At 51.5% G+C, this 26,174-nt stretch overlaps 11 protein-coding genes across 11 annotated transcripts; 4 read left to right on the forward strand and 7 right to left on the reverse strand.

Moving 5' to 3' along the window:
- Nucleotides 1-138: 138 nt before the first annotated feature.
- IAQ61_006240 (uncharacterized protein) lies at nucleotides 139-7,452 on the forward strand (the record flags this gene model as incomplete). The annotated part of the gene is made up of 1 exon (XM_003835688.2): nucleotides 139-7,452. The coding sequence occupies one exon, from the start codon at nucleotides 139-141 to the stop codon at nucleotides 7,450-7,452; it is 7,314 nt and encodes a 2,437-aa protein (XP_003835736.2).
- Nucleotides 7,453-8,774: 1,322 nt separating this feature from the next.
- Nucleotides 8,775-9,395, reverse strand: IAQ61_006241 (uncharacterized protein; the record flags this gene model as incomplete). The annotated part of the gene is made up of 1 exon (XM_003835686.2): nucleotides 8,775-9,395. The coding sequence occupies one exon, from the start codon at nucleotides 9,393-9,395 to the stop codon at nucleotides 8,775-8,777; it is 621 nt and encodes a 206-aa protein (XP_003835734.2).
- Nucleotides 9,396-10,788: 1,393 nt separating this feature from the next.
- Nucleotides 10,789-11,791, reverse strand: IAQ61_006242 (uncharacterized protein; the record flags this gene model as incomplete). The annotated part of the gene is made up of 4 exons (XM_003835685.2): nucleotides 11,751-11,791; nucleotides 11,372-11,660; nucleotides 11,074-11,289; nucleotides 10,789-10,925 (listed from the first exon to the last, which is right to left on the reverse strand). The coding sequence occupies exons 2-4, from the start codon at nucleotides 11,643-11,645 to the stop codon at nucleotides 10,789-10,791; spliced, it is 627 nt and encodes a 208-aa protein (XP_003835733.2). The 5' UTR covers nucleotides 11,646-11,660; nucleotides 11,751-11,791.
- A 1,020-nt stretch (nucleotides 11,792-12,811) lies between these two features.
- On the forward strand, nucleotides 12,812-16,072 carry IAQ61_006243 (uncharacterized protein; the record flags this gene model as incomplete). Its single annotated transcript, XM_003835682.2, has 1 exon — nucleotides 12,812-16,072. The coding sequence occupies one exon, from the start codon at nucleotides 12,812-12,814 to the stop codon at nucleotides 16,070-16,072; it is 3,261 nt and encodes a 1,086-aa protein (XP_003835730.2).
- A 231-nt stretch (nucleotides 16,073-16,303) lies between these two features.
- On the reverse strand, nucleotides 16,304-16,731 carry IAQ61_006244 (uncharacterized protein; the record flags this gene model as incomplete). Its single annotated transcript, XM_003835681.1, has 3 exons — nucleotides 16,304-16,538; nucleotides 16,612-16,652; nucleotides 16,726-16,731. The coding sequence occupies 3 exons, from the start codon at nucleotides 16,729-16,731 to the stop codon at nucleotides 16,304-16,306; spliced, it is 282 nt and encodes a 93-aa protein (XP_003835729.1).
- Nucleotides 16,732-17,028: 297 nt separating this feature from the next.
- Nucleotides 17,029-18,090, forward strand: IAQ61_006245 (uncharacterized protein; the record flags this gene model as incomplete). The annotated part of the gene is made up of 4 exons (XM_003835680.2): nucleotides 17,029-17,037; nucleotides 17,093-17,502; nucleotides 17,586-17,766; nucleotides 17,824-18,090. 4 exons carry the CDS (start codon nucleotides 17,029-17,031, stop codon nucleotides 18,088-18,090), a joined length of 867 nt encoding a protein of 288 aa, XP_003835728.2.
- A 96-nt stretch (nucleotides 18,091-18,186) lies between these two features.
- On the reverse strand, nucleotides 18,187-18,650 carry IAQ61_006246 (uncharacterized protein; the record flags this gene model as incomplete). The annotated part of the gene is made up of 2 exons (XM_066097114.1): nucleotides 18,187-18,522; nucleotides 18,579-18,650. The coding sequence occupies 2 exons, from the start codon at nucleotides 18,648-18,650 to the stop codon at nucleotides 18,187-18,189; spliced, it is 408 nt and encodes a 135-aa protein (XP_065953106.1).
- Nucleotides 18,651-19,195: 545 nt separating this feature from the next.
- IAQ61_006247 (uncharacterized protein) lies at nucleotides 19,196-19,402 on the reverse strand (the record flags this gene model as incomplete). Its single annotated transcript, XM_003835679.1, has 1 exon — nucleotides 19,196-19,402. One exon carries the CDS (start codon nucleotides 19,400-19,402, stop codon nucleotides 19,196-19,198), a length of 207 nt encoding a protein of 68 aa, XP_003835727.1.
- Nucleotides 19,403-20,385: 983 nt separating this feature from the next.
- On the reverse strand, nucleotides 20,386-22,359 carry IAQ61_006248 (uncharacterized protein; the record flags this gene model as incomplete). Its single annotated transcript, XM_003835678.1, has 1 exon — nucleotides 20,386-22,359. One exon carries the CDS (start codon nucleotides 22,357-22,359, stop codon nucleotides 20,386-20,388), a length of 1,974 nt encoding a protein of 657 aa, XP_003835726.1.
- Nucleotides 22,360-22,876: 517 nt separating this feature from the next.
- Nucleotides 22,877-23,770, forward strand: IAQ61_006249 (uncharacterized protein; the record flags this gene model as incomplete). Its single annotated transcript, XM_003835677.2, has 1 exon — nucleotides 22,877-23,770. One exon carries the CDS (start codon nucleotides 22,877-22,879, stop codon nucleotides 23,768-23,770), a length of 894 nt encoding a protein of 297 aa, XP_003835725.2.
- Nucleotides 23,771-23,867: 97 nt separating this feature from the next.
- Nucleotides 23,868-26,090, reverse strand: IAQ61_006250 (uncharacterized protein; the record flags this gene model as incomplete). Its single annotated transcript, XM_003835676.1, has 3 exons — nucleotides 23,868-24,834; nucleotides 24,887-25,894; nucleotides 25,954-26,090. The coding sequence occupies 3 exons, from the start codon at nucleotides 26,088-26,090 to the stop codon at nucleotides 23,868-23,870; spliced, it is 2,112 nt and encodes a 703-aa protein (XP_003835724.1).
- Nucleotides 26,091-26,174: the final 84 nt, after the last annotated feature.

The following is a 26,174-nucleotide window of genomic DNA, read 5'->3' on the forward strand; positions in this document are numbered from 1 at the left end:
ACCGCTACCCTAGGTGATACGTCCTAGTCCTGCATCAACAAAGTCGGGTGATATCAGACGCGCGAGAAGAAGACACAGCAAAGGCGTTCTGCTCCCAGCTCCCCCGCCTGAGGAAACGTAGTCGACGGTTGCCCTTGAATGCCAGCTCGCCCGTATTCGTCGCTGTCGTCCGCCCCGCCGTCGTCGCCGCCCCCATTTGCTTCGCATTCGCAGCAATTCGGCGCAGCACAGAGCCCGTCGGAGGAACAGAGTCACGTATCGCCCACTTGGACTGCCCCATCGCCAGCTCGCACCCTCGGCTACTCGAGCCCGGATCTTCCTCCCCTCCCCTCCTTCTCTGCCCTCGGACAGTACCCGCGCACGCCCTCCAACGCCGCGAGGAACGAACGAACCGACACGTCCTACTACACCGCCAGCTGGGGCAGTCCATACCGTCATCCACCACCGCCACCCTTCAACAACGCGTCTCGTCACGTCTCGACCCACTTTGGCAGTGACGACTTGGACGAGGAGGCCTCGACGCTGCAGTTTGGCCTGGGGCATCTGCTGCCATCGCGCTTGGAGCTGGCCGAGGAGTCACCCAATCGCTTCAATCTCGAGCATTTAATTCCGCGCTTGGACCAAAACGCCTCACCAGTCCAGTTTACGCTCGAGCATCTCATCCGCTCTCGCCTCCCCGATCTTGAGACACCCACCAGGGAAGCCCACCCGTCTGGCACCACCACACGTGCGTCTGACACCAATCCCACCTCGGAAGAGTGGGTGCGCCGCTTCTTGGAGACGAGGTGGAATCAGGAAGCAAACGACTGGAATAGCAGTAGCGACACCGAGGCATCAGCCGACAAGCCGGAACCCCTTCTTCAGCCTCCCCTCAAACGAGGCCACAAAGGCCGCAACACCAACAAGACCTTGAACCAACAGGACTTTTGGCGCCATTTCAGCAAGGACGAGAAGACGGCAATCGGCAAGATGATGGCCTCCAAGTATGCAGATGCCGACGCGGCTCTGCCTCCAAGACAGGCATCAGAAGGTCCGCCATTTTCTGCGCCCACAGCCAACAGACGCCATGCACAGGCTGACACATCACCTACAGCCCCGTCCTACAACACTCCTACCCACGTTTCCCCGTCTGCTGTCGATTCTGCGGCCGAGAAGAAGCCCGTCAGACCTAGCAACAGCCATCCATCGGGCAACCCCGTTCAGGAAAGTACGGGCCAGTCCTTCCTAGCACCACCAGAGCCCGTGCGTGCGCACACGCCTCGCGTTCGCAAGAAAGTCATTGTCAAAGGCAAAGGGTGCATCATTTCAATCCCCCGAGACATTCCTCGAGGCAACCCTGGTTATCCCCCAAAGCCCATGACGGAAGATGCAGTGAATGCAAAACTTCAAAGGCTGCAATCTCAAGGTTACGATATTCGTGGCTTTGATACAGGATCAGTCGAGCCCCATAACCGACCTATATGGCCAACGGAAGCAGATGTGCGGGCCGAGCGCGAAAATGCTGGTTCTCGTTACATGGTTCGTGTGGCCAAGCTATCCGAGTGGAAGGACTATGAAAACTCCTTGTTGGAAGCCAAGTTGGCAGCACTCGGAGTTAGCATGGGAGGTGAAGAGGACGTGCCGCTGCCCATGTCGAGGCAAACATCTTCCCAACATCCTGGTCTACCTTTTTCGCCCCCGATACCGACTTCTTCTGGAGGCAGTCATCATCGCATGGGCCGGCAAGGAAGCATAGTATCTGGCCACTTTCCTCTTGGCCCATCTCCTGGACACATGTCGCGGCAATCCATTGCATCCCCGGCTGCATTTGGAAATCCGCGAGCAAGTATGCACATGCATCGTCACTCGACTTTTGCGTCACCGGCCAACTTTGCTCAACATGCCATTTCGCCTTCCGGGACTTGGTCGCCAGGTGGCTATTTTGGTTCGCAAGATGGCCGAAGCGGTTCGCCGGCCCTCAACAGGCCCAACCTCTCTGGTCTACGCTCCCCTCATTCTCCACATGGCCTCAGCCCCCACCAGCAGTTTCCCATCACGCCGACGCAGAAGGATGATTTCCTATTACAAATGCAGGTGCAGCAGCAGCAGCTACAGGCCCAGATGCTTCAACAACAGCAACAACAGCTTCTTGGAATGCGACCGTCCTCTACGCTTGCTGCTACTATGCTTGCTGAAGTGCCCGAAGACGAAGATGAGGAAGACGAGCTTCCAGCAATCAAACATGCCAATAACACTGCGCCCGAGATTGCTGTTCCAACTCCTCGTGGCCATCGCCACAATATTAGCGAGAACCTCGAACGTGAGGCTGCCAATGAAGAATACCACTTGGAAGAGGCCATTGACAAACAATTTGCCGAGGGAGGAGATTTCAGTACAGAACCTGAGAGCCAGGCGCAATTCAAGCTCCCAAATACTACCGCGAACTCTTCCTGGGAGGATTCACGTACTGTTTTGCATCAGCCACAACCGCATAGCAGAGCCCATTCTCTTGCCAAATCACAACAGCCTCAGTCGTTTTCGTTTCCGGCGCAGCAAAATGCGCGCGCCGACAGTGATGGCGCTCGCACCAATCTTTCAGAGAACACAAATCCAAGCCTAGATGAGGGTGAAATCCGCGATGCTGCTCAGGACTCGGCGCAGCACTCCAAAGCCACGTCGCAGATGAGCAACTCTTGGAAAGACAACAAGTTTGCTTTCAGCAAACCTGGCTCAGCCATGCACAGTAAACATACTTCCAAGTCATCAAACTCCAAACTCAATGTGGAAGCCAAGGAGTTCAAATTCAACCCTGCGGCCTCTTTCAATCCAGGCTCCTTCTCGTCTGGTTTCAACTTCGCGCCTGCAAGTAAGCCGGCGGTTGATGCTACAAAGTCTGGCGACGGCATGTCCAGCATGGATGGGCTTGCTAGCTCCCAGGTCTCAGCGCCCACCTTTAAGCCCGACGCGCCAGCCTTCACACCCACCGCAGCTGCGTTCACGCCTACTGCGCCGGCGTTCAATCCATTTGCACAAGGTCCCTCCTTTGCAACAGGCCCGGAAGCGGCGAAATCAAAACTTCCTCCTGCGACTGCAGCATCGTTCCCGACTGGCGGCTTCGATTTCTCCAACCCTCCCACCTTCAAGCCAGAAGCACCGGTCTTTAGCCCTACCGCATCTACATTTGACCCTCTCAAAACAGACACAGCGCCGACAAGTTTCTCGTCGAAGATTTTTGGGGACGTCAACATCTCTGTTAGCGACATTATCAAACCTGCCACGCGCTCCAAGGCCGTTCCTATTGTTCGTCCAGACACCGCAAACGAGAAGAAGACCGAAGAAGGCAAAGACAGGGAAGACGCTTCCGGCCGTCCACTGCAGGTTGATGGGCGCGAAAAACGTGCTCGGCGTGATCGTGCAGACGGAGACGACGTGCCCAAATTCGCGCTGCAGCCAGTTCTTGCATCACAGCCGTTGGGCGAAGCGAAACAAAACACATCGGGCAAGCAAAGTCCATGTGTAGCGCAGGGCAAAGCTTCAGAAGACAAGGAGAATATGTCTCCAGACACCAAGCGTGCTCGGTCAAGATCTGCATCCAAGAGACAAGATTGCGGGCTACAAAACCGTGAGGCACTCTCGTCTCATGCTCTTGCGCCAACTGCCATGCCTATCAATACGGCAGAAGTGGGCAACGACGGTCATAGTCCGTCTGCTAGCGACGTGCCTACACCAACGACGGAGAACCCTGAGCCAAGCTATAAGAAACATGGCCACAAGAGCTCGCTATCAGCAAGTGCGAAGCCGTTCGAGTTCAAGCCGCAATTGGGTAGTAGCGGTTACGACTTTGGCTTCCACGTCACAAAGCCTTCCCGTTCGGAAGATATGGAGAAGTCACAAACATCACCTCCGAGATCGAGCAGGAGTCCGGCGACTACTTTCCGACCTAGCGACGATGGATCGTTCAAGACCGCGCTGGAATCAGGACGGCATGCTCGATACGCTGATGAAAGCGAGAGTGTGGATATGGAAGTCCTGGGCGACGCTTCATTCAATGATATTGATGCCGTCATGAAGCATATGAACGAGGAAGGGTCGGATTTCGGCGTAGAACGCGATGACAACTCTTGGGAACAACAGTCATCTCCTCACCGAACTCCGCATGAATTCGATCGAAGGGATTTACAACCCAACTTGAAGATGCGCAGCGATGCGCCTAGTCCGAGTCCTCGCCGATTCAACATGCTGCGGCATATGCAAGGATCGGCGACTTCAAATCAGGATCCATTCGACGATGAGCGTGCAGTCGTCGACTATAGTTCGCCTGTGCATCGTCTGAACAACGCGGAAGATGTGCCAGTGAGTGACTGGGATGAGGGACTTCTCACCGAGGGAGAAGAAAAGATTCAGACTCGTAGTCGCTTCTTCGACACACATGTTGATGAAATCTTGGGCCGGCTTTTGCAAAATCGCCTGGGCCCGCTAGAGCAAAACCTGCAAGGCATACATGAGGCTCTTGCGAAAATCACTCAACGTCCTGGACGTGGTCGCCGAAGCATGTCCACCAATGAACGTCTTGACAGTGACGCAGACGATGAGGATGACGATGTTGGTGCGGAGTCGCGCCATCGAAATCGATCTCCGCGCAAAGACAAGAGGTTTGAGAAGATGCGATCCATCATCAAGGAGGCATTAGAGACGCACCAATCACAGCTTGCTGCTCTTCCGCCTCCTGCACTTGACCCAACGGTGCCTGAAAGGATCCGGGAGATCGTCACCGATGTGCTTGTGTCACACCAGCCACCGGCCACACCTGCGGAACCGGTTTCTGCTGATCAGATTCGTGCTATTGTGCAGGATGCCATCGCCTCCACCCCGTCAGTTAACAGCCAGCCTGTTGAGCCTATCCAAATTGATGATATTCGCTCTATTGTCATGGAGGCCTTTGCAACACACGCGCCTCAGCCCGCGTCACCGCGAGTTCCAGAACAGAGTTGGTCAACAGATTTGAAGAGTATCATAGCAGAAGCAATAGCTGCTCATCAGTCTCTCGTTTCGGAGGCACCGGCCGAAATCCCACAACCAAAAGTCGATATGTCGGAGGTCCACCAGGCTGTCGATAGCCTCAAGTCTGCTATCGCGCAGCATACGAGTCAACAACTCCAGGCTGACCATGTCCGTGAAGTTGTGGATGACGCCTTCAAGAGACAGGGCCTTGAACTCTCCGCTCGAGCCGAAGCCGAGGCCGTGCAACAGAGAGATCGTCGCATCGCTGACCTCGAGTGCAAGCTCAAGGAAGCTACGTTCCGTCGCGATGCGGAGGCTGCGGCTCGTGTTGTAGCAGAGGCTCGGGAGACTGACACAACACGTCTTCTCAAGGTGACCGAGGAAGAGCTTGCTCTGCTTCAACAGGCTGCTCGAGAAGACGAGGACAGGATGCGCGCTTTGAAAGAGGAGCGAGATTCTGCACGTCGTAGTCTGGACGCTTACCAGGTCACGAATGATGATGTTAGAGACCGGGTCTCGTACCTGGAGGCCGAAAATGAGGATTTGAAGGTCAAGACTATTGCGCTCCAGACGTCCGAAGAAGATCTCAAGCAACAACTTTCTTCTATCACTGCTGAGAATAGAGCACTTTCATCAACTCTCGACGAGCATCGTTTGTCTGCCGACAAGTGGAGGACAGACATCCAAGCTGCCTACGCAGAGTCTGAGAGATTGCGTCAAGCAGTCGACCAAGCTCGCTTTCAGGCAGAGGAGGCTGCTCGTGTCCGTGAGGTTATGCGATCTAAATTCGATCAGCTACAGCAGGACATGGTTACCGCATCCCAGCAGGTTGCCGCTGAACGAGCCCAGTGGCAGAAAGAGAGAGCTGCTGCAGACTCAAAGTATGAGGTCCTTAGTGCTCGCATTGAGGCTGAAGGGCGAACACGCGAGCGTCTCGAAAGGGAGCTTGAGCGTCTTGAGACCCAAGAACATGAAGGCATGAAACTTCGTATCCATCTTGAACAAACTCAAAAGCACAACGCCAGACTCGAGGAGGCTGTTGATCAGCTGAGGAGAGAGTCGCTGGAACATCAGAAGAATGCTGAGCGCTACGAGCGTGACATGCGCGAAGCCAGGGACGCTGCTCACGTCGAAATCCGCCGTACCCGTGTATTGATGGATGCGGATATTGATGCTGCTAACAATCAAGTCAACATTGTCCGACACGAATTGGAGAGTGAGATTAGTCGGGTTCGCGCCGAACTAGACCAAGTCCGTCTAGATGCCGATACTGCGAAGGAAAGACACGAACTTGACCTCGAGGCTGCTTCGGACGCAAAGAAGCAAGCTGTTCATGAAGTGCTGGAGAAGAACAGACAGCATCTGCAAGAACAGCAACGCAGCTTCGAACGCCAGCTCGAGCACGCTCAGCAAGAGCATGCTCGCGCCCTCGACTTTGTTCGTGAGGACAAAAAGCGCGCTGAGGCATTCCACAACGACAAGCTCGCACTGGCTGATTCCAAATTGGAACACTTCAAGGATAAGATTGCCTTGCTGGAAGAGAAGCTTCAAGTCGCGAAAGAGGCTGCTAATGCTGCTATCGCTGCCGCGTCAAAATCGTCGGCACCTGCATCTTCGTCAGCCCCGAGCGGTACCGAGAAGATTTCGATCCAGGCTCTGCGCGAGTCCATCTCAGTTCTTCAAGAGCAACTTCAGGAGCGTGAAGGCCGCATTGAGTCGCTCGAGCGCCAGCTCGAAGACGCGGATGTAGAGGCTCCCGCAAAGCTCAAGGAGCGTGACACGGAAATAAACTGGCTCCGTGAGCTGCTAGGTGTACGCATCGACGACCTGAATGATCTCATCAACGCTCTCGCTCAGCCGACCTTTGATCGCGAGACTGTTCGTGATGCAGCTATCCGCATCAGGACGAATCTACAGATGGAGCAGTCTGAGAAGGAGCGTCTCATCACAGGCGGCCAACAAACCTTCCCAACCCTTTCCTCGTTATCCAACTTTGCATCACCCAAGGCTGTCCAACTTGCTGCAGCGTTTGGCAACTGGCGCAGCAAGGGTCGCGGCGAGGCAGCATCTGCACTCGCTGGCAATCCCGCAACTGCATCGAGAAATCAGACGCCTTCACGCGCCGCATCTCAGTCTGGACAGTCATTCCTGTCAGGGCTTATGACACCACCGAAATCCAACTTGCGCCGCACGCCTGATCTTCCTTCGTCGTCGTCTACAAGACGACCTGAGAACACGCGCTCCAACTCGTCAAGCTCGCATGCTTCGACTGATGCTGGGTTCCCAAGTTTGAAGAAGCAGACTCAGCTTGCTGAGCCGCGGACGCCGCCGCTTATGCGAAAGGCAAACTACGATCAGGATGCAGATCTTGAACCATTCAGCGAGAGCGGGTTTTACGAGGATGAGAGCACTATGGACGGCGCAGAGCTCACACCTCTGGCACTTGACTTTGGACGAGAGCTGTCGCGGTAGGACACATCATCTGCTGCACTGCGCATCGCAAACAACCAACCAATTTCCTTTGTACATTTCTTATCTATCTAGCTCGTTTCGAGCGTTCCCCCTTTTGACTATCTCATTGCATGTCTAATTTCTGTTGTACCTAATGCTTGCTTGGCCCTGCAGCCCCTTCTCCTGTACTAAACATTTGCGCCATTGGATAGGATATATACCCCCTTCAAGACCGATTGGACTTTTCTGAAAATCAAATTGTAGATTTACCCCTGCATCCTTTGAATGGGAGACTTTAGCCAAATAGAGGCCGAAACGCTTATTGTAGAGACTAAACCAAATCAAAATAATTAATATTGTATTATGACTATTGTCTCTACAATCTACATTATAAGGATTGAAATAGACGCGATATAAACACTAATGTTAAACTATACTGTTGGTTCTTAAAGATGCATAAGTATAAGTAATAATATCTATTAACTAGGGATATAACTAAACGTATTATTTAAATTAAAAATAATAAACTATAGTATAATAGGAGTTTAGTAATTACTATAATATACTTATATAATCGTTATACCTATGTTCTTATAGCTATATTCTCTCTAAGAAGTTAAGTGCATAGCTAAGGCACTTAGAATTAAAGTAGGGCTTCTACTAGCCTAAAATTTAGTGTAACTATTGTATGCTAATCTATATACTAATAGATTCTACCTAGGATATTAATTAAGGCTAGAAAGTTTAATATAAATTTGCTTGATAAGCTCCTATACAATAGCTCTCGATTGCGTCTTCTATGGTTTCTAACCGCCTGTCCGAGTGCAAAACAGTCCGTTTGGATCAACATCTTGTGCCACTCTCTTAGCCAGAGCTCTGCTTTCCGGCCTTAGTCTTCCAAAGTAATCTTGACGATAGAAGCCGCAGTTCATGAACACTGGCAGGTATGCATCAGAGAGCTTGCCCTCTGTCTGCCATCCGAGGACTCTAGCCCTGACACCAGTGTAAGTTACTTCCATTATGTCTCCATTCGTTCGTACAGTGACTGCGGCGTAAAGGCATAGTTCATTTCGATGATGATGCGATCTACATCCGCATCTGCATCAATAAGGTCAGGGCTAAGTTCCCTCGCCCTTTGTGCGATCTTCTTTGGAAAGGGTTGCCACGTAATCGACGCTACTATACCGGGGACAAGCAACGTGGTGCTTCAAACATTGCGCAAGTGAGCGTGGAGGCCTGCCATCACTTCGACCGCATTTTCAGATGATGGCAAAGGAATAGTCTCAGTCGCAATGTCGATAACGTTCCCTTTAATAACAACCCAGTTGCTTAGTGCCATGAGATCAGCATAGGTTCGTGTTCCCGTAGTGTCCAAGCAACGGGTTGGCATCGGTGAAGTTCGCAAGAAGTCCGGCCGGTGGCAATGGTCCATCATAGAACAGAAAGATGATCCAAGAATCGACGATGTTAATGTTTGCCCGCTCAGCTGTAACAATGACAGCAGCCTTGTCGTCTTCGTTGTATTCAGTCCAGTCCCGAACTGCCTGAAGCAGCTGCTCGTCGTTTTTAGGTGTGCGCAGATATACCAGATTGCCACCCCAGATTTTGCCTTGCGAATGTGCTTGTAGTTTGTAGTTGGTGACGGTGCCAAAGTTGTTGCCTCCACCTTTAAGCGCTCGCAAGACGTCAGGATGCCCGTCGCGGGTGATGTGTCCGATAGTGCCATTTGCAAACACGACCTCATACTCTAGTACCGAAGATGCTGCCCATCCATATTGTGTAGACATATAGCTAAGCCCCCCACCAAGAACTAGACCGCCCACATCCGTGTTGCCAATTCGACCGCCAACAAAAGTCCAACCAGTGCCCTGCAACTTTGCAGAAATTCCATCAAGACGATTTCCAGGCCCTACATCAAGAATGCCTGTGCGTTGATCGAGATTTACTTGGTCCAAATGTTCCATCGCAATTAGAGACCTCTTGCGACGCTAGACCAGCCATTGTTGGGATTATGTCCACCTGACTTGACAGCGAACGGTTCTGGAGTGTTTGCAAGAAATTTCACAATTGTCGATACCTCCTCCACATTTTTAGGGAAGATGATACATGGGGGCAGAAGCGCCGAGCACGATGTGGACCAGTACTGGGTGTGTTCCTCGATGTAGGCCAGATCCAAAGCATACGTTATGTTCATATATCCCAAGGCTTTGACTGAGGCACAGGTGTCAGCGCGTATTGCGCGTGAGAGTAGAAAAGGAGTGATGAGGTAAAATGTGAAATGAAGCATTCTGACTTGAGGCCGGCTGATCTGCTCCCTATATCAGTGAACAGAATTTTACAAATTTATGCCTCTTTTATATAAGTATATTGTGCGTGTGCAGGCAGCATGCGTTCCGGGACCAATGGCGGTGTGCGACAGTACAAGAGTGCAACGAGGCAGTTCCGGGGTTTTTTTTCACGCACTGTAAGAACCGTACAGCCCCGTCAGGTACATACCCTGCAATACAGCTGTGTACATGTAGATTACCAACTACGAGTAAGACGTTGTCTGGGACAGGTTAGCTGATGTCGTTGTTAAAGCGATACCAGGATGGAAGTATATTGCGTCTGCTTTCAATACTCGATTATTGATGTTAATAGTTGGACGGAGTGTTCACTTGCATTTATATCGACGATGACATCTTGTTGAACAAGTAATCGGTCTGAATCCGTTTTATCCGCGGTTGCCACCACACAAGCCAAGGCAGTCTGGTATTCCTTCTTGGCTCTGGGATATGGTCAGCGCTTAGTCCAGCATGATGATGTCGTCTTGGTACAGCTACTATCGTAGGCCTCTTTCGTTACGCCTGCATTTTGAAGCGTTAATTTGCAGGGAATAGCGACGGATCCAACATGTTATCTAGATGATTTGTAGTTCGCTTCGTAGCTCTGTTTCTTAGGCTGAATGCGGGGGGCTCCTGTTTCGCTAGACATAGTCAATGGCATGGTGACTGCAGGATCATTACAAATGATGGAGCAGTTCCAAGACAACTTTGCATATTAGCGTAGCTTCCACTGCTCAGGGTTCGGGGTACTTATGAAAAAAAAATTGGACCGTTCCGGAGAACGGCATTGTTTCCACCCGCCCTTAAGCCCTTGCCCTCAAAGTCCGGCGCATACGCCTACTGCTCCGCAGAAACACGCCCCCATACCGACGTTGAAGATGAACTCCCAAAGTTCAGCCATAGAAGAGTTGCGCGGAGGTTTGACGTGATAATCAAGTAGCTGAATTGAATAACTGCAGATTGACCCAAGAGCTTGCTTGCGACAACCTAGATGGATAGGTCTAAGCCTGCACCTCACACTGGAAAGGCCCATCTAGGCAGTCTTGCACAGCAGGCATCTCGTCATGGCCAACGCACAATGTTCGAATGCGCCATCATGATATGCCAATGTCTCCCGCAAGTTATTCCGTACAAAGGCTTTCTCTAGTAGACGATCATTGCGGTCGGGTTCTGCGCTCTGTCAAATAGTCGCGCTGCAAAAGAAGTTGGCCGTCAAGCCTTTGGTCAGTACTACTGACCTTCCCATTACTCCATCACCATCGCCTCATTGTCGGGAGACAATCGTCAATAGCCTTCTATTCAAGATAGCACAACGGACGCGCAACAAACGCCCAATGATATAATCGAACAGGAGTGTCAATTCCGTACGCTTCTCTCTGAGTGTGGTAGCATGACTTTCCGAGACTAGTCTTTGATTCCACTCCATCATTTATCAGATTCTGGAGGGCGTTCTGATGCGGACAAAGTACATCCTCAAAAACCGCATGGTCGGTCGTAACAGCTATAGAAACTGTTCGATCGGGAAAGGGCAACGCTTGCCAATCCATATGTAAGCAGATCTTACATGTTGACAATTGACGCGACTGGTCGGATATCACACTGTCGTGACTAGTGACAATTGGTCCAGGACCGTGACACAGGCTTCCAAAAGGCGTTGATAAGAACAAGGTTGGACGCGTGATTAGGACTTTCATCCTGATTGGAGAGCCGCACGGGTGGCTTCGTCGATTTCAGCGATGAATTGGCACGAATTAGACAACGTACGGTGTCAAACGAAGCTAACCATGTCCAACGCATGTGGTCCAGTTCGACGACAGAGAGTCGAGCGTTGAACTTCAGATCCGGAGCTAGACGGACCGTCATCGTCGACAATATGAATCTGAAACGCATCGAGACCTCGCTAGGCTAACGCCCTTCCGACGAGTGGATCTCACGCCAGCCGAAGCCAAAACAGGGTCATATGTCCTTGTGTGAGACTAGATCGAAATCAAGTACGTGCTCATCTTCTGCGCAACGCAAGCACTCAAAGGGCCGGGCTGGTACATGTTAGTTGTTTGGTACATGGGGCGGCTTCTTCCGTACGATGTCTCAATAGAGACAACTCAGGCATCAACGGATTCAAGAACCCAGGGCCAGTCTTTGTAGCAAAGTAGCCGGCGGCTCTCGTCAGACATCTCCTCAGTTTTTCATATATCAGCAGCCGTCGTGAAGCTATCCATATTGGCCAGAGTCTGTTGCACGGGTGAGGTGCCGACGTGGTTCTTGTAAGAGAACTTTAACGCCCCAACAGGCACATGGAACCTCAATTAAAGCCGGGGCTCCCGTACCTCGAGTCTTCCTTTTGCGCAGCATCTGCGAGGCAGTTTGCTAAAGCGAACTGGCAGGCATCTGGAGGCTAATCGAAAGGTCGGCGACATGACCGCGAAGCTGTCCATCTCAGCAAGCGAGATGGGTACCGAAAGATGATTAGGGTTAATATCCGAGCCTATCCTCTTCACCCACAAACTCGATGTGAACATCGAGGTGCACGAATCACTATGCAGACGACCCATTGAGACCATGCTAAGAGGCTCAGGTGTGTATCGACTTGTGCAAGTGGGTGAGGCGTGGCGAACCACATTCCAAATGGAAATCAGGCATCGGGAACTGTGTGGAAAGTGACATGCGCGTATGCTTGTTGACAAGCGAGAGAAGAGGCGACATCAAGGGGAGTGTTGCGCGGCCGGCCCGCCGTCGTTGACAATGGTCAAAGAATATCTGATGATGCTCCGAAAGGGTTGAGTCTGGCAACGATGAAAGGGAAGGCTTTGGTACGTCAATCTGGCAGAGGCCGCAAGGCGTAAGTGGTCGGGTGGTTGGTGTTGTGGAAAGAGGGGAAGAGAAGAACACTTCGCGTGCTCAGGGACGCGTCGCTATTTAGGGTGACAATCGTGTGGTCATGCTCGTGCCAAGTCACCTGACCGATCGGAAGCAACGAGTCACCGGGGCCGACCACTTTGGCACTTGGGCTCATTCTTTCACTCTCAACTGATGTTCACCCGTTGCTGCATGTACCCATGGACGTCACCAAGGATGCCGTAGATGCAGCTGCAAACTTGCTGGGTCCATATCTTCAAAATAGCCCCACGCGAGATACGAATTTGCATCTCGATCGCAGCGAGCTGGTGAAGCAGGCGATTTACCATCTGAAAGCCATCAATACCGCCAACCTCATGGCCGATGTGAACACGCCTTACGATGCATCTCTCGCCGGTGTCGCGTATGGCTTGTTTGATCTGGTCATGCTACTCGGTATCATACCGCATCTGTCTCCTGGTGTTGCTTTCAGCCAACGCCCGAAGTCTGTTTTATCTGTGACGAGTGCGCAATTCCCTAGCACTGGCGAGAGGGATGAGATGCTTTCCGAGGTCATCGATCATCTCTTACCTATCCTAGAACAGAACAGAACCGGTGTGCAGCCACTCCTTTCTCAACGCGTCCTCCCTGATATCGTCACAGCCCTGGCCGAGTTGTCTTTCTCTCCCACTTCAAACCCGAAGACGCGCCAGAAGTATCAAAGTGATTTTCACAGGGTCATCCTGGAGACACCTACATCGCGGCTGCTGCCTATTCTGACCACGCTCCTGCAACAGCCCCTCCCGCCCTGGTTGAAGCCCGTCGTCTCCAATGAATTGTCCCATCTCCCTTTTCGAGAGAAAGGAATTAGGCATATCATTGAGTTTCTTTCACTCTCCTATCTATCCAAAACCTCTCAAATACCACAAGACGCCTTGGGTCCGCAGTCGCAGATACCCATTCCCATAGAAGCTATTGCCCATGCGTCACGCCTACTAGTTCTGCCGCCGACAGGTACTCGTCAAGATAAATGGCTGCGGTGTCTCGCACCTCAACTCCTGAGCCTCCTTGACGGTGAGTCAGGAAAGGAGTTGGCTCGAGCAGCGGGACAGATCATTGCCGATGGGATCCTCAGCAAAAAGACCACAGGTGCGCCAGGTACGGTAGGGTGGGACTTGTTTGTGATGCCAATCTTCCAGAAGATCTATCCAAAACAGATTGAAGCAGAATTTCCAACCATGCATCATGGAGATGAGGTACTTGTCCAAGATCTGGACCTAAAGTTAGCTTTGAAGCGACTTGTCGCTATCCTTTCGTCTTCCTCACACGCTGGCCTCATGAAACGGCTCGTCGGGCCTTTACTACTCCCGCTCTGGGCACTTCTGAATTTCGCCAAGGCAAGACCTTCCCTTGACAATGAGTGGACACGGTTATCACAAACTTCTCTATCTCGCTACTTGGCTACTTGTTGCGAGGCTAAATACGTCGACAAGATCGCTCTGAATCTATTCTGGGATGGAGATACTTCATGGATCTTTGGCAGCGGTAGTCATGGTGGTGTAGAAATACGTCGACGAAGCGGAGAAATATCAGGGCCCAGTGCAATGAGTAGTATCCTAACTCGCATCGAAAATCTTAGTACCAGGGTTGAGCTTCTCGCATTTCTACTAGTAGATGCTGACATTCCGGACGCGATTGCCGGCACCATTTTTCTCATGGTCACAAAGCGATGGTTATCCCCCGCGAAGAAGGCAACTGCGAGTTTGACCTATGAAACTGACACCGATCTTCTAGCACCCTTGATAGACGCGAAACTCTCCGAAATGCTAGCTATCAAGTTCAAGGACAAGTTTGCACGGAGTCCGCGAAATATCATCGAACTTATGGCACAGTTGATCCAAAACACGGTGGATAGGTACAAGTTGAAACTACCAGCAGGTTCCAAGTCTTTGGCTGCAAGCTGCGCAATGTTCGAACACATTGTGAAGCAGAAAGACGGAGATCAGAGAGAGGCACACGCGGCAGGTGGAGATACAACAGATGACGACTTGGTCACCTACGCGCTCGGTATATTGAACGCATTAATGTCTTCGCCCGGATTCCAACAGTCACCAGAGATTATCGCAGCTCTGAACACAACGCTGCCGTCTCTCACATATCTTACTCAACAACACAGCAACGCCGACATCTCAACTCTTATCCGGAGCTCCGCATCCACGCTTTTGCAGCTCATTAGCGCGCTGAACTCGTCTGCAACAGCAACCACGACTCCATTCATCGACCCCCTCAGCGACTACCGCGCAACTCTCAAGACAGTTCTATCGGAAATTACCTCCGCCGATCCTCCCAATCGCGTGTGGGCTCTCAGTACCCTACACAGCCTCATTAGAAATCCCATTGCCTTCCCAGTAGTCGACATACCATCGTTAATACACATGCTCCTTTCCAGCTCCCTCGCAGACCCAGAATCATATGTCCATACAGCCGCCGCCCCAGTCATCCTCTCTCTAGCAATCCGCATTCCAACCTTCGTTGTGAAGACCATAACAGAAGCATTTCTCGACATTGATGAAGTGTCGCTGAAATCCGGTCACGGCAAAGAGGCCGAGGAGAAGGAAAGGGCTTTGCAAGAATCTCTAGACTACCGTCTGAGAATCGGAGAATTACTACATACCATTGTTCTCTCTCAGGAACTCTGGCAAGGACCGTCGAGCAATAAGGGAACACATTATGAAACATTGCGCCAAATTTTCAAGGCCTGTCTGGTCCTAGCAAGTCGACGCGGTCGGCGACATGATACCCAAACCTCACGTATCCTAATTTCAAACGCCTCTCGTCGCATACAGGAAGAAACGGAAGAAGCATGGGGCGGTCCGGTCCCTAACGTTCTCGAACCCGAGGGACATGACCCGAAAGATCAGGCAGAACTAGACGCACTTTCCAACATATTGAGAGAATGGGAAGATACCGGGCTAGAAGAAGATGTACGCATTCGGACGTCTGCATTAAGCGTATTGTCTACTGTGTTGGAGTATAGACTCGATCTGCTGCCTCAGGCCATGGTGGATACATCGCTGCAAATGGTGCTTACGATGCTTCCTATGGAGACGTCAAGGGGCAAGGCAATGCTAAGACGTGCGGGACTCCTTGTGCTGCTAGGTCTTCTGCGTGGTCTTGATACTGCTCTTGATGAAGATAGGGGTGGCGTAGCGGACGTTAATATCATGCAACAGCGGGAGATCGAAAAGATAATTCGGTGGGTGAAGGACGAGGATGGGGATGCGCTGACACGGGGTCATGCCGCGAGTGTTTTGGAAGGGTTGGAGACAATGAGGATGAAGAAATTGTATAGGATAAGGGATGGAGGGTTGAGATTGGGGCCCAATCTTGAGCTGGAGGGTAAGTTGCGCGGACTTGATGTAACGCCTGGCGGCAACAGGGACACGACAACTAGAGGCACGATGGTGGAAGAGGTGGAATAGTTCGGCTTGGCTTCATGTATCTGTAAGATGCGCACAATCGTAGAGGTTCCAAAGGCAGTTGTGCGCGTAGCACACCAGTGCTCTCACGGCGGAATCGTCGCGCCGCGCGCATAGCTGTCCTCCCGTGTGTCATGCCTATTGCTTTTACGATCAAGCCCCTTTCTCGGTGACAAAGATGACCGTCTCCGTATTGCACTTTTCTTCTTTGGTTCACACGTCACGTCATTCTTCTCAACCGCTCATGGCCGAATCTTTGGTGGCCTTGGGTTCCACCTCTTCCGCATTGCCAATCCAGAGGACATTGTTGCACCTTATCAGGACCTGGCCAAGCGTTCCTGAACTGACGCCATTGACAAATTCCTCGGTATTTGAGAGCTGTATATTCATGTAGAGGTCAACGGAGACGAGTCTACCCTTGTATTCCGTCTCGCCCCACTTTAATCGCACGACGATATCTTTGTCGACCCTAATCACACGTCAGAGGCATTCCCTTGGGCCAGGCAGCTGTGTTGGCTGAAAGGGGGTCGCGCGTGACGTACAGGTTTTGGAGCAGCGGTCGAGGGTTGAAGGGTGCGACGGCCTGTGTACAAAGTCAGCGGGCATGGCAGCATTACTGGTGAAATCACCAAAGGCCATTCCAAGAGCCGACGTACAGCCATGTTTTTGCAGGATCGTTATTCAAAAATGTCAAGAGGCTGTCGAGAGATTGTCGAGGTTTGGGATGGTGAATGCTTAGGAGTGGGATGCGGCCAGCAGTTGTCGGTCGTACTCTACGTCTAGTTGACAGCGCAAGAAAGTCGGCGGGCACGGAGCGCGGCGATCAGGTAGTGGCTTGGCGTAGGCGCTCCGTGCCCAAGGTACGGTACCTGTAGGCACCACTGTGTAGTATGTTCTATGCCATGATGCTGCCTGAAGTACTAGTACCTACATACACAGCACCTACAGTACTATTCCACATGTACATGGTACATACCAAACCGTCAACCCCTCGACCTACCTAGAGTAACAGTAGGACCGCAGGTGACGCAACATGTCGTAGTAGCCGGTCCTGTGCTTGTGCCTGTGCCGCCCGGTAGCCGGCAGCCGTACAATAGTAGTACTCCTACTAGCAGTTGCTGGTACCTACTCTCGTATGCAGGATTACTCTACATGGTACCTATGAGCACAAGTACGTACCTGACCGTCCTACATATCATGTACCGGGAGGGGCCAGGGCACATAGGTGGAGGGGCGGCGCGCGTCACCAAGGGCGGCGAGGGGAAAGGTGGGGGCAACACCGACTTTCCAACGCTCCCTTCTTCGCATCGCATCCCCCGCATCACCGCCCGCCTACCCGCCGCTTGGAGAGCAGGACCTGGGACCTTCACCACGATCCATATTCCCGTCTTCATCATGGTGCTCGCGCTAGCCCTCAAAGCAGAGCTCAATGGGTATGTTGCTACGCGCACTCCCCCTCTCCTCTTCCTCTCCCCCTCTCCCCCGCCTGACGCTGATGGTGGTGGACCTGGCACAGGGTAACGGACCTCCGCCCCCACGATACCGCAGACGCGCCATTCTTCTACACATTCAAGGTCCAGTGCACCTCATGTCGCGAGACACATCCCAACGACGTCTCCTTCAACCGCTTCGAACAGAACGAGGTCAGCGGCAGCAAGGGCGAGGCCAACTTTGTCTGGAGGTGTAAAAACTGTAAGGTCTTGCTGCCCCTACCCCCTCTCTCCCTTCTGTCGTGCGCTGACCTTGCCCACTAGAGAGAGCACTCTGCGAGCATCAAAGCCGCCCCTACGATATATGAACGGTCTGACCCACCCAAGACGGTCAACATACTCGAATTCGATTGCAGAGGGCTCGAGTTCACAGAGTTCAAGCCCGAAGGAGATTTTGAGGCAAAGGGCGCAGAGACGGTCACCAACTTCACCGGCATCGATCTCAGTGACGGCGAGTGGTTTGACTATGATGAGAAGTCTGGCGAAGAAGTGAGCATCACGAATGTGCAGTGGGAGATTCGACGCGCTTAGCCAGTTGTGGTGTGCCAAAGCAGATGAAGAGCTAGAAACAATAAGATTGGAACGAGACCTGACTTCAACCCTAAACCCTCACCAAGCCAACACTTATCAACCCCATGTAACCTCATTGTCTGGTTTTCCAAGCTCAATTGTGTCTTTGGGCGCATCGCGCTTCTCCTTTGCCCATGTCACTACCGCACTCGTATCCCCCAATTCAATGGTGTCCTTCGGCCCATGACGCTTTCTCTTGCCCCATGTAATAACTGTCCCAGGCTTGCCGAGCTCGATGGTGTCGGCAGGGTTGTCGCGCTTCCTCCATGTGACGACCGCGGTTGGGTCGCGCTCTGTGATTGTGTCGTAGCCTTCGCGCTTATTCTTGCCCCAGGTAATTACTGTCGAGGGCTTGCCGAGTTCAATAGTGTCTGCTGAGCCTCCGGTAATTGTCTGATGCATTTCAGTATAAGAAAGTCGCTATATGAATGCTCCTTTTTTGTATTTACCTCAAGAGGTAGGGCAATAGTGGCAGTGATCAGAGCACTTGTAGCCAGTATCGAGACTAGTCTGTACTGCATACTGATCTATGTATGACCCTTGATATAGGAGATATCTTCTGACGGAATCGTTATTGTTATCTACTAGTAAGACAAGCTCGGGCACTGTCTAAGAATAAAAAGTCTGATGAATCGTAGAATACCAACAGCACCACCAAGGCGTAACGCTCTGTATATACCGCCCCAACCATGCCATTACTCTTTTGCCACCTTCGCCTATCATTCTGCGACTGTTGAAGAATCTTTTATCAGAGGCCAACAATTTCGGTTCGCGCAATATATATAAACTATGTGGTCTTCCTTTTCAAAGGTAGTGCAGCCACCGCTCGTAAGAATACATCTTGGCACACGATTGTAACGAAATTTAATGAAGGAAATGCAGAGCCCATGCTCCGAGCTATAGCTCTGGTTGGGCCTTTACTATAAATGTGGCTTGGGCCTTAGATACTCTATCTATCGAGGGCTGGAATATTACCATCTACTACCGAAAGGAAATGATAAAGTAAATGGTGCGTTCCAAGTTACAGGTTATCGTATGAGCACTACGCATCCGAGGTCTAGAATTTTTAAATTTGGAAGAATTGTCCTGATTGGTATTGTTCCTTGATGTTTGATACGGCAGTTCCTCCGTATGTTAGCCCAACAATAATCAACACCATGTCGATGATAGGTAGGACAAAACTTCTCTGCTGGTGGATCCTTGATTGTTCCAGCTTGGAGTATGCTGTAATGGGTGAAAACGGTGACATGACGTCGAGATGGAAAGTAGACATGTGTGGAATACTGCTCGATTAGACGCACGGCGTATTTTTCAATCAGTTGCAATTTGCCGTTATCTAATGTTAGAGCAATTGGATAATCATCTCGTGCCCTGTTGACGCTGATTGATGAGGCGTTATACATATCCCTTTGCACACTTTTATAGTATACTTCAACCACTAACGAGAGCTCAATCTCGGCGAGCACATCATTTTTCATAACCTGTATATGCGCTCTTCTGGCAACCCAATACTGACACGGCACATGCTGCTCGTAAAATTTATAGTACATACCCATCTTGGACAATTTGGAGCAATTGCTTAGAGCCCGAACTATCTCAAATGCCCATTCTGAAAGCTTCAAACCTCATGTTTGATACGCAACTCTAAGTCATTAGTCAGCTTAAGGAGTCATCGGCCAATATCGCCGTCTTGAAGACCTATAGTGCACTCATCTATGTGTTACTAGCCAACCATTCAAATATGCTCCCCATCGACAGGACATTTCGTGTCTCGAAGCCACCTTGCCCTTCATTCCGCCATGTACTATTCGCCATCTATCAGTGTGCTCACTTATCCTCGAACATACTCATTGGGAAGGTCGGAAGCGCGGTCGATAGATGCAATTAGGATGGCTAATTTACATAGATGACCTGAAGCGAAAAATCGTCTTGGCAAATATTGCAACCTTGTGACGGAGCGGTTGGAAAAGCCAACGTACCGTGCACAGATAAGAGTTAGGTGGAACTAGGGTCGAACGCATCACTTGATTTCGGTATCTCGAAGGCTGTGTCAAAGGGAGGCGTGGGAATTAGTTCTATGGAGCGTTCGTAGAAGGCATTTTGATGCTCGGCTGCCGGCAGTTTTTCAGTGCAGCGGCAATGTCTGCAGGACGGGAGGTGGAAGTAATCATGCTATGTAGTGTCCTATTACGATTTCACCTACTCCTACAACGGCGACAAAATCTTTATTTATTCTTCAGGGTCTATATTCATAATCTAAAGTTCAGGGGTCTTCGGCTTCTCCCCAAACTCAGCCTCAACCCACGACGCCCACAAATCTTCGGGACTCTTTTGCCCCTCTTGCTCCTGTGCAGGTGCCCCATCCACCTGTGCATCATCCGAATGCCCACCCTGATGGGGATATTCGTCATAAAGACTTGCCTTTGCATCATCAAGGTAATCGGATACCGCGATGAGGACATTATCTGCGGCCCAAGCTGGTGCAAGATACTCATTCTTCTTCTGCATGCATTTGGTCTGCTTCGTGGCTGCTGCAATGATACTCTTGCGATCGAGTCGTCTTTGTACAATCTCATTTAAAATCTGGTTGAACGCAACTGTATTCCTCGTGATCGAGCATAAACTGAGCATGTGGTAGTACGCCCTCGTCATAGCTTTCGCCGACGCCTCGTGCTTGATTCCGTTGATTTCTTCCCAAACATATATGCCGCCCTCCCAATCACCGCGACGGACGCAATCTCCAAGAAGACGGGTCAAGCCTTGAACATCCAGACCCCAGCCATCAGCTTTCATCTCGTAGTAGATGTCTAGGGCGCGATCAAAGCCGGCGAACTTCAAGACGCCGCCGATTAGACTGCCAAAGACTATTGGTGTGGGATGGACTTTCTGGTATACTTTTTCTGTGCTGAGTCTTGCGAGGCGATCATGACTAGCTTCGTTGATTGTGATGGCGGGGTTTGCAAGCATGAGAGCATCGCCTACGCCTCTCATCTTCGCGACAAAGCGAGAAAAGTCATCTGGACGGCGCTCATATGTGTAGTGGTCCAAGATCTCACGGCACGTTATTTCGTTTGGGCGGATCTTTTGCGCAGAGAAAGCTGCAATGCAGCTATCGACCATCTTGGGGCGACGTATGTGCCTGAATCCTAGCAATAGAATATTGAATGTCTGTAAGTCTGGAGATGCAGTAGATACTAAAAGGTTGTGACATATCTTGGCCACTGCGAGCGCTTCGGCTCGATCGTTGCCTCTGGGTACTTGCTCTAGAAGCTGTTTGATGCTTCGATTCATCTGCTGGCAGATGGCGTGGAAATCACCATCGGCGTCTTGATTGTAGCTTGGTATCGCAGGCTGACGCACAGGTACTCTGACTTTGGCTATTTCTTCGCTTGTGGATCTCACGTCGGTTGAGTGTATGTTCTCTAGATGCTGGATGATGTCTGCGCGTGCCTTTCGAACTTGAGCTTCGGTCATGGAAGCAATGTCTACGAGATGCTGAGACAAGACAATGCCAGAGCCGGACAGAGCTTTGGAAAAACGTGCGATGCTTGCCTGGCTGAGCAATGAATAGATCAAAAGACCCGTCGACAGCTCCTGCAGAGCCATCTTCTTCCAAGTATGCCGCCGCCGCATGGCTGTCAAGCGCATGGTATCCGGAGCCCATAGCGACTGAGGGGGTAGATGATGCCTCACTAGTCCAGGCCCTGTATTGGCAGGCCATTCGAGTGCTGGTGCGCCAGGCGTGCGCGAATCATAGCGGAGGTCGTCCCATGCTGAGGTGACAGCGTCGTGCGATTGCGCCTCCTTCTGACGCAAAACATGGTCATCAACCAAGTCCATACCTGCCACGTCCTGGACGGCATCCCAATCGACGCTTTCAGACAGCTCGCCATAAGAGACGAGCTCCTGGTCAACATGCAGAGCCCTCTTTGTGGGCATGTGACGATTGGATTCATCTTTGAGATGGGCCAAGGCCTGTTCCCATTGCTTGTCCCTTGTTTGCCTCGCCGTCACATCGGCATTTTCACCCGTGGTCGCGATGGTTGTGTGAGGAGCTCGTGGTGGTGTTGACCAGCTGAATGCCCGTGTGGCCGATAGTTGCGTGCTTCTTCTGCCCACTGCGGGGTGGAACTTTGGTTCTAGTGCTGGTGTTGGCGTAGGCTGAGGGAGGGTTGATATGCACCTGCAGGTTCCCAGAGTCCATATTGCCCGGGGCCAGATAGCTTGCATTACTACCGCCACATGCTGTGCGGCTTGCGGAGCGGCGGCGGCGGCGGCGATGCAGCGAGGCGCAACCAGCAGGGCGAGATGATGATACACAGTGGTGGTGGGCGTTGCAATGGTGGGAAGGGGGTTGGATGGACAGACTGCAGTCGGTCGTCCAAGGCAGTCTGCACAATGGGCGTGCGTGTGGATGGGCGTGGTCAACTATGGCAATGGCAATTGGCAAAAGGATTGGCGTTGGCGTGACCTTTGTCTTTGTGACCTTCAATCATTCATCAAAAAGTTTAACCGTGAAATCACCGTCGTCGAGTCAACTTTAAAAGGGGGCTAGTCCGCAAACAGATAAATATCAAATCCCAGACATGAACTTCTGCCTTTCTTTCTCGCACACCTCACACATACACATGATAAGCAATTGACACACAAACAAATCAATCAAACGCAAGCAAGACGACCGCAAAACTCCTGGCATTCGCTCAGACTCCCAAACTAAACACGTACGCCCGCAAATCGCCCTCACAACATGGTCAAGTTCTCTTACTCTCTCGACGCATCCCATGTCGAGTTCATCACCAACCAATCGCTTTTCTATGTCGCCAGCGCACCTTGGGCAGGCGACCACATCAACATTTCCCCCAAAGGCCACCCATCTCGCACCCTAGCTGTCCTAGGACCCAACACCATCGCCTATTTAGACGCCACAGGCTCTGGCTGTGAAACAATCGCGCACATTTATGAAAATGGTCGTGTAACCCTCATGTTCTCCTCGTCCGGCTCCAAGTCTCAGGTCCTGCGCGTCTTTTGCAAGGGCAAAGTGATAGAAAAATGGGACCCGTACTACCAGCAACTGCGGGCAAGGATGGCGACTGAGAACGGTGACGACATCGACATTACCGGCGCGAGGGCGATTATTGTGCTCAAGGTGAAGAAAGTACAGACGAGCTGTGGTTTCCGTGTACCGCCAAGTGGCCCTGATACGGCCGGAGAGGTAGAGAGCGCGGGCGACGCTGTTACCATTGTTGCCCATGAGCATGATGCGGATGCGGATGCGGCCGCGACATCTCATCGTGACACGATTGATGACTGGGCGAGGAAACAAATTGAAAAGCAAGAGCTTGGCGAATTCCAAAAGAGGTGGAATCACAAATCGCTTGATGGTCTTCCGGGGATGATGAGCGCTAGACGCTCGCATGATGAGAACATTGCAGTCGAAGACACCAAGGCATGGCTCCGGAAAGTCAGCAGACAACAGGACGCGGTCGCTTTTGGATTCGGACTGGGCATACTGTTCATATTGCTGCTCGCTCTTCTGGGTGTGCTTAGCGTTAAGGCGGTTTTCTTGGAGCACATTGTGAACTGGCAGAGGCGGCAAATGGGTATACCCGAGGATCATTCCTGGAGGAAGAGCGAATTGTAGAGCACCTCTGAGCAAAAAATGCATGTTCCTATACCGCCATTTCATGAGCTTTGCCAAAAAAAAAAACAAAGCGGCCAAGGCATTTTGGAAACAGAGCCTAGACATACTCCCTCTCTACATAGCTCTCAACCATTCCCTGTGCACTTGCCTCATACTCCTTCAATTGTACCTTTCCTCCTACATCGACCGTATTCGCCTGCACAAACACCTTTCTGGGCGTCTTCTTCTTCAATACAGCCGGTCTCACCAGATCAGCGTATAAACTCTCCACGTCGGTTATGTCATCATACATCCTCTTCGCTGCCTTTACGTCTGCCGTCGCCTTATAGATATGTAATTTCTGCAGGTAATCATCCACTGCTGGTCGTCCCAGGTCGAGGATTCTGTCGCGTTCAAGACGGATTGTCAGATCTGACAAATCTTCCTTTTCCCACTCTAGTTGGCAAAACTCGACGCCTGCATTGAGAAAGGTGCGTAGAATGGAGAAACGAGCTTGCATGTGCGCTTGTCCCCACTTCCTACTCTTCGGGTCCCAGAATTCGAGGGCTGCAATTCCTGCACGTGCCATTTGTAGGTATGCTGTGTACAGCACGTCGCCAGCCTCGCTGTTCATATCAGGAGTACCGTCTCCAAAGCCGAATAGAGCGAGAATGGGAAATTCACAGGACAGTGCCATGGCAACGCATTCGGCGCGGCACTCTTCGTAAGATGCTGCAAAGGTACCAAAAGTGGAGCCCCAAGTTTGGCCAGGCTTGTACCAGGAGGTTATGGGTTGGCCGGTCAGAGGGGAGATGGGCTTGTTTTCAAAGTCGAAGTTGTAGACACCAGGCTCTGTTTCTTGGAGAAGCTTGCCGCAACCGTGACCAAGTAGCTCATGCAGGCCGACTTGCACCTCAAAGGCGGGGTCGCGGTAGTTTTGATACACTGCGAGGTCGCGGTCTTTGATGAAGGGTATAGATTCGTTGGGAGCTTTAGCGGACAGAATGTTACCAAGGGAGACGTTCTTGAAGCCAAGGTTTTGGCGGATGTCGTCGTAGTTGGGAATGTTGATACCCGCGGGGATACTGTGGTGATGTTAGCAATGAAATGTGCACTTGGTTGGATGGGAATACACACCCGCTACCAGCAAATGTAAGCACCTCAAGCGACGTGAAGTCTGGGCTTAAGAAATTGTCCTTTTCGAAGTCCTTGTTCCAGGGCAAGAGTGGAATGTACTGTGGAGCCTGCTTGACAAGCATGCCGAAAGCCTTGGTCCGCTCCTTGTTCACCATAGCGACGAAGCCTTCCCATTCGCCACGGATGCCGTGAGGGTCGCGGTATGTCTCGATGAAGCCAATATCAGACTCTACTTGCGGGCCCTTGTCTTGTACCCAAGCCATTTGACTCCTTTTAAACGCCTGGAGCGAACCTGTACTAAAGCTCCTAAAGTATTCCTCCATCATCTTGATCTGATTCTCATTCGCCGCATACTTCTTTGCTTCATCAATGTTATGTGCGATGGTGACCATTTCTTTTGTGTAATCGCCAAAGACGAGACTAAGGGTCGTCCCATCCTCAAGCGTCCACTTGCTCTCCGCCAGGTCTCTTTGTGAGGGAGAGGGCTCATTCAGGGCTGAAGCGATCAAAACGTCGAAGCCGTGGCTGGTCTTCCTGACTCTTGTGTTTTCTGGTAGGAGGCCCTTGCTCTCCAGGAAGCCGCTTACAGCCGCGATCTCCTCTTTTGTGATGTCTGGGCTATCAGGATAATATGCAGAGACATGTCCTGCGCATGGATAGCCAAGATGAAGCTTTGCAACGTCATTGCCTGCATAGATAGCACCCTTGAATATCTCGTACAAGGCTAGTGCATCTTGGGATAGGGTCGCCAGCGCCTTTAGCTGACGAGGCTCGAGACGTGGCACGAACTTGGAGTCCCCAAACGACTTGTAATTACCTAGATTTCCGAGGAACTGCGCGGCGTAATTGAGGTACTCGTCGATCTCATCTTTGGAGAGACCAGCGTCTTTGGCGAGTGCATGGTAGTCGCCTTTGGCGTGCTTGTGGAGGGCGACGATGAAGTCATAGATGGGCTCGGACTCGGGGGAGCACTGCCGCAGAACGATACGGGTTCCTGCAAAGCAGGCACTGGCGCCCATTGAGTCAGTGGTTGCGCAAGGACAGCATTACGACCGGCAGTGACCAACAGGGAGAGGTGGTGAGCGTAGAGCTTCTCTTTATCGGACAATGCGTCAAAGTGGGGTTTGATGGCCAGAGGCACGACAGTGGGCGGGCTGTCGGCCAGGTACTGCTTGAGCGTCTCGCTATCTAGGGTTGCTCCCATTGTTTGGCTGGCGTTACTGACAAAGATGTTTGTCGGTCGAGCTCCAGGGCTTGAAGTTGATGTTAGGTACCGGGGGTTCTTTCT

Source organism: Plenodomus lingam (assembly GCF_022343315.1).
Source record: "Plenodomus lingam strain CAN1 chromosome Unknown contig_23, whole genome shotgun sequence".
Classification (NCBI taxonomy): Eukaryota; Fungi; Ascomycota; class Dothideomycetes; order Pleosporales; family Leptosphaeriaceae; genus Plenodomus; species Plenodomus lingam.